General features: G+C 40.3%; 1 protein-coding gene across 1 annotated transcript; it reads right to left on the bottom strand.

The window, feature by feature from the left end:
* Positions 1-13: 13 nt before the first annotated feature.
* Positions 14-6,433, bottom strand: LOC145718197 (sodium channel protein type 11 subunit alpha-like). The gene is made up of 4 exons (XM_081809663.1): positions 6,010-6,433; positions 5,262-5,531; positions 4,521-4,574; positions 14-1,529 (listed from the first exon to the last, which is right to left on the bottom strand). Exons 1-4 carry the CDS (start codon positions 6,013-6,015, stop codon positions 1,317-1,319), a joined length of 543 nt encoding a protein of 180 aa, XP_081665789.1. The 5' UTR covers positions 6,016-6,433; the 3' UTR covers positions 14-1,316.
* Positions 6,434-6,474: the final 41 nt, after the last annotated feature.

The following is a 6,474-nucleotide window of genomic DNA, read 5'->3' as shown; positions in this document are numbered from 1 at the left end:
AATATTTAGTTATCCTATTTTAGGATTTTGGGATTCAGTTCCTACATGCAAGAGAAGAAGCCAAAAAGGACAAGATTGGGAATCTGACTCCATAAAAACACTAAATGTCTATAAATAAAAATTGTCATTATAGAAATATAAGAAGTCACAAATTAGACTTACTACTTAAAAACATAAGAAAAAGATAACAATCTCAACTTTAAAAAAGAGACAAAGGGAGAAATACTTACAGCCATCAATCTGTGAAAAAGTGTATAACCTCACAAATGACCAAATAAATGAATATAAAACAATGAGATAACACTTTTACCAACAAGCTGGAAAAGATAATAAAAATTATAAAAATAAGAATGGTGAGAACAGAGCAAATAAGCATATTTACATCTTGCAAAAGAAGAGTACCTAGCACAGCAGTTCTGAAAGGTTATTTGACAATATATCTTTAATGCCTTAAATTCTAGAAACTTATCTTGAAGAAATAATTGCTGATACACAGAGAATTTCAGGAATGTTCATGATTGTTTTAAAAGAGCAAGAAATTTGTAAATGATCTAAATGTCCAAAAAATAAGGGAATAATTAAGATAAATTATTATTTATCCATAATAATGGGATGCAATTTAGCTCTGAAAAATTCTTATAACAAAGATGATTTCATCACATGGGCTCATAACCCATGGGGAGGAGGGGAAGCTACAAAATTAAAAGTATCATGTAATCTCAACCATGTACAAGGAATACATACATATTCAGTGAGAAAGTAACTGGAAGAGATTATGTCAAAATGATGAAGCTTAATCTAAAATTGTTATCATTTGATGGTCACCTTATGAGTGGTTTAAATTTTTTTTAATCTTTATTTTCCACATTTACTACAGATCCCCTGTGAATTACAGAATCAGAAAAAAATAAACATCTGTTTATTATAATGCATGAAGAAAAAAATCTCACTAAAAAAACCTGCTGCTTCCCCAAACATCTTTCCAAGTTCAATAAATCTGCTTAGACTTACGTGCTGGAAGCCAGGACACAAGTTTGCTGGAAGAGAAGAGTTTTTCTTTTTATCCTGGATAACAAGGTACACTTGAAAGGTTACTAAAATATTACTATAGTGTCATAAATACTAATCCTGGTACTTGTTTTTCTGTTGGGGTTTAACAATGCCCTCCATTTAAGAAGGTAGAATGGAAAGTAAAAACAATGATTTAATAAAACCCAGCTGTTCTCAGTCTCTTTTCAGCCATATCTTCAAGAATCTTCTCCAGGTGTCTTTGTTCCCATACAGATGATAAACGTTACTTTGCACAGCAATCTAGATTAGAACTGTGTTCCATCCAAGCCCTTTGGAAAAGAGAGGTGAAAATACCAAATCAGGACAACCCCCATACTTATCTTTTTCTGCTGTTGGTTGAAGTTGTCAATAATAACACCAATAAAAAGATTCAGCGTAAAGAATGAACCAAAGATGATAAAAGCCACGAAGAAAAGGTAGTTTTCTGGTTTCTCCTCAAACCCTGGCTGTAGATCTTTCTGTTAGGGATTTTTTAAACAAGAAAAGAAAACAATTACTGGAGAAAATTATAAGCCATCTTAACTGGCTTATCTAGAAGACCAAAGTGTTTCTCAGCAGTAACATTAACTACTCAGGTTCCTGAACAGCCATGGCCCCTGCAAGGAAACCGTCTTTTAGTTTCCCCTAGAGGAGCCTGACTAACCATGCAATGGGAAGGCATGTGACAAGAGGGTTAGACTTTTTCTTCTAAGCAATGGAGAGTCATGAAAGGATTGTAAGAGAGGGGAGTGGCATGATCACATGTGTCCTTTGAGAGGGTGTCTAGGATGTCTATATGGACACATAACTGGAAGGAGCCAGACTGGAGATAAGGCCACTGGAGAAGGGGCACAGTCCCATCAGGCACGGTGACTACCTACCAACTCTTGATGAATGATAACATCCTTCATATTAGAGCCCACTGTTGTATTTGGTCTGTGTTTGTGTCCTGTCACTCTTGAATTCCTAGGTCCTAGAATACTTTGTGACATGTAGATTCTCAGTACACATTGAATGAATGTTTGGATGGATGGATGGATGAGTGAATGAATAGTCAAGCTATAGAACAGACACAAAAATGGACTACAACCAAGTTCCCCCAACTCAAAGTATGACCAAAAGCATCCAAAATCCCTTTCATACAAGTTCTTTACATTGTCATTGGCTTTATACACTTTGGGCATAGGTGGCAGGACAATTTCTCTTTTCTTTCTCCAGATCACATTCAAAGATATAGGTATGAGTGTTGATAGCTCTGTCACCTGTTGAATGTTTTTATGATATTTGTTATTCAACACCCACCGTATAGACTAATGTAATGAAGGTAATATTTGAAAACATTTTTGTCTTTTGTCTTGAAGAGTACGTGACCTTAGTCCCAGTTGGCTTGAGATGTCCGTTTGTTTGAACTAGGGGTAGGAATTAGTACAGAAACGATACAATGGAAAGAAAGAATCACTATCAGCATCTGATATTTAAAATAAGATTATAGGGGCACCTGGATGGCTCAGTTGTTAAGCGTCTGCCTTCGGCTCAGGTCATGATCTCAGGGTCCTGGGATCGAGCCCCACATCAGGCTCCCTGCTCCACAGGAAGCCTGCTTCTCCCTCACCCACTCCCCCTGCTTGTGTTCCCTCTCTCACTGTGTCTCCCTCGGTCAAATAAATAAATAAAATCTTAAAAAATAATATAAAAAAAATAAAATAAGATTATATAGCAGGCTAACAGTCCTGCAAAGAGAGGTTCAGATAAGAAGAGGAAGAGGAAAGGACAAAAGATCACCCCTGTTGTACCTAGGGAATTGTCAGAAAAAGAGAGAGAGAGAGAACATCAGAGCCTTGAGATGTGTGTCCTGATTCACCCTCTTTGGGTTTGGAGAAGGGACTTGGGATTCAGTAAATTGAAGAGAACATGGGGGTACAAAGAGGATATTCTTGCTCAAATTCTGTATTTTTCTAAGAGGAAGCTGCTGCTGGGAAGGCCTTGGATACACTGCACAGGCAGGATGAGTTAAGAGGTTAGAGTAGCATAATTAGACAGAGAGAGTCTCTCAAATTTTTCGGTTTTCATGAAGCTTGGACATGGAATCGATAGCCATAGGCCTACCATGATGGGCTTTTGGCAAGAGATGGGAGTAGACTGCTGGGTCAGGGGACCATGTAGAGGACATGGCATAGAGTCAGTGTTTGAGACCAGGAGGAATTAAATGGGGAGAAAGGCCCATGGTTTCACCAATATTTGAGACCAGCAAGATTGTCTGTGACTACACAGACAAGGGCATCATCATGCTAGAAGCCAGTACATACACACCAGCCATAATGTTCCAGGACCAGCATTAGGATGGGCATCCCTCCACACACCTCCACCCATCTATCATTCATTCAGGGAACATGTAAGCCACACACCTCTTCCTGCATAAGATTTCCTCCCCATCTCCCATCTCCACTTCAAGGCACAAGGATGTCTAAGTTAAACTAAGATGAAGGTCATATATTCAAAAGACAAAAAAAAAAAAAAAAGCACATTAAAATTTTAAAATACTGTCTTTGTTATAAATTGCCTCTACTACTACTACTATAACATTTCTTGGCATGCATGGGTAGCTCGGTCAGTTAAGCATCTGACTCTTGATCTCAGCTCAAGTCTTGATCTCAGGGTCATGAGTTCAAGCCCCACATTTGGCTCCACAGTGGGCATGGAGCCTACATTAAAAAAAAATAACCCACTTCTCATACCACCTCCACTGCCCTACCAGCTCACATACCTACTATGTGCCAGGCTCTGCAGACTCTCAAACAGAACAACAACATGTGTGTGATTATAGGAAAAAAATAAACAATGCTGATTCCATTCTTGATTCAATCATTTGCTTACTCCATGGTTTTGGGCAACACTCTTCCTTTCCAATTCTCGATTTTCCCAACTGGGACATAGAAATGGACTAGATGGCTGAGTACTCTTCCAACTTTCAGAATCCATGATTACTTTTTACTTAACTAGAATTTTACAGTTGGCAATCACCAGAAACCCATTTAGTCTCTGAGCCTGGAGCCATGGGAAGGTCTCTCTTATCAGACGCTAGTCCAGCTGTAATGTTTTCCCACAGTTCAGGGCTATTACCTTTTGAAATTTGGTTTCTGCCTGAATACCCATTTGGAAAAGAAGTAAGAGAGGAAAATCAAGGCATCCTGTGATTCTATTGTTTCTGGCTCCATCTACTCCTTGAAAGGTTTCTCCCTGGTCACTATGGGGAAACAGAACTGGACTTTGGAGCAAGATAGGATGTAATACTCATGGAAGGATGAATAAGAACTTCTTTTGTCCCTATTTCATAGTCATTGTCCCAAGAAAACAAGGCAAAGAACGCTGGCTGGTGGAACTATGATGTGGGAAGTTCTAGACTGTCTATGCAGTCATGATATCCCTGATTTAACCCTAGCACTCTAGAACATGGTAGAACAAAAGCTCACCCCTCTGGAATCGACAGCTGCATACATAATATCCATCCAGCCCTTAAATGTTGCCTGTAACAAAAGCAAATAAACATGAACATAATTATAGGCTTGCTATCAACAGACAAGTGCCATACAATAGCAAGCAAGACCCACTGGGCAGATGTATATAAGATAGACAGGAATGAACGTCCAGGACAAAATGTTCGGTTAAAAGAACAGTAGAAGGGAATTAAAAAATGGGTGTCTTGGGGTTTTTTTTCTTCTTCATTTCTACAAGATAAAAAGGTTTTTTTTAAAGGAAATTTCTGCCTTAAAAGTTTCTAGAGAGGCTGTGTAACAACTACTGGAAAGAGCCTGGCTGAGGCTTTCCTGATGCTACATGTTTGCACTGTCTGCCTAAGACCTGGCAACTGTGGTTTGACCAGCGGACTGACTTCCAACAGAGAACTGCTGCTAATGGTGTGGTTTTGCATCTGAGGCTCCAGTCCTCCTTGGCTGGAGCTCTGGAGAATAAGGGACCATACAAGATAGGGTGAGATGTAAAGGGGCATTGCTGGGAGGTTGAGGCTCAGTAGACAGCAAAGTTGGAGATGCTCAATGGGGAACAATTCCAGAGGGCATTGGCTTCCACATGGGGAATTGGGATTTGATTCTATATCTTAATGGACTCACTGTGTTTTTATTAAACTGAGAAATGATTTATGTTTCTTTTAAGGTTTCTCTCCTCACAGTAAAAAACATACCAACAGCACTTACCACTTGCAGCAGGGCAAGGTAAGCCATTCCCACATTGTCAAAGTTGACTGGAAGGGTGACCCAAGTTAAATTTCCACCTTCACATTCAGTTTTGCTTGCAACAGTGCTGTAATTTATAACTGAGTTTATATCTGTTCTATTAATGCATCTTCCAAAATTTCCAGAGAAGAAGTTTACTCCCAGGATACAAAATATCAACCAGAAAATGAGGCAGACAAGCAAAACATTCAGAATGGCAGGTATGGCACCTATGAGAGCATTGACTACCACCTTAAAAAAAAACAAAACAGAAGAAAAACATAACAGATGCAGGGGATTCACCAAGCTCTGGATCTCAGGATGGGCCTGATGTGTGGGACTGGACCTCTTGGAGCTCTGTCTTTACTTTCTACTTCCAAACCCCCAACCCTGCATCCTACGACAAGCCCTGCTTTCAGCTCCGTAGATAATGGGTCCTTTCTGTTGTCATTGAGGATCACTTGAGAAATGTCATTTTATGACAGTGTTACAGACTTATGGGACACCTGCCCTAGGATTGAAAGGAAACCGGAGCCCATCTTGGCTACCACAGAATGGATGCTATATCTTAAATTTTTCTCCATCTCTCAAATTCTAAGCAGTGGATTGGATGGGAAGGAGCCCAGGAAAAGCTTGGCAATTTAAGGGAAGCCCAGCCCAAGAAGAGCAGTTGGCTTTTCCACCTCTCCCTGACAGCTTGATCTTCCTCCCATCTGCCTGAAGAATGTACCTTCATTCCTTCGAACTGAGACAATGCTCGCAGGGGCCTCAGGGCTCTTAGGGTCCGGAAGGACTTCAAGCTCTTTAAGTCAATGAGACTGGTCACAGAGACCTGGTGGGAAGAGAAGCCACAGGTAGTGTACCTGACTTGGTTTCCAGGGAAGCCAGTGGGGGACTGGCAGCCCTCGTTCTGAGTAGCAGACACATGGTGCCTTCAGTGGATTATCCAGAAACAGAAAGCAGCCAGCCGCTGCAGGAAGTGGGAGGGCAAGTGAAGAGACTATTTTTCTCCTTGTTTGCCAGAGCTACAGCCCATACAGGTGAGGACAATGCATTTACATTATTTGTTTAATGAAAGACAAAGAAAAGCTGAGAAATTGCTGTGAGTTAAAGGAAACCAAAGGGACATGACAATGATGTGTCACTTGCGGTCCTGAATTGGATCCTGGATTGGGGTTGGTGAGGGGAGGCCACG

The sequence above is a fragment of the Leptonychotes weddellii genome, unplaced genomic scaffold (assembly GCF_054177405.1).
Source record: "Leptonychotes weddellii isolate Sample4059 unplaced genomic scaffold, ASM5417740v2 HiC_scaffold_12017, whole genome shotgun sequence".
NCBI lineage: Eukaryota > Metazoa > Chordata > Mammalia > Carnivora > Phocidae > Leptonychotes > Leptonychotes weddellii.
The sequence above is the reverse complement of the archived record's forward strand: the minus strand, read 5'-3'. Positions and strand labels throughout refer to the sequence as shown.

What these genes read in the sequence shown, in the direction of transcription:
- LOC145718197 (XM_081809663.1), bottom strand. An exon ending in ACCTTGCCCTGCTGCAAGTG is followed by an intron (nt 4,575 to 5,261) that starts GTAAGTGCTGTT and finishes CTTTTGTTACAG; the next exon opens with GCAACATTTAAGGGCTGGAT. An exon ending in CAGCTGTCGATTCCAGAGGG is followed by an intron (nt 1,530 to 4,520) that starts GTGAGCTTTTGT and finishes AATCCCTAACAG; the next exon opens with AAAGATCTACAGCCAGGGTT.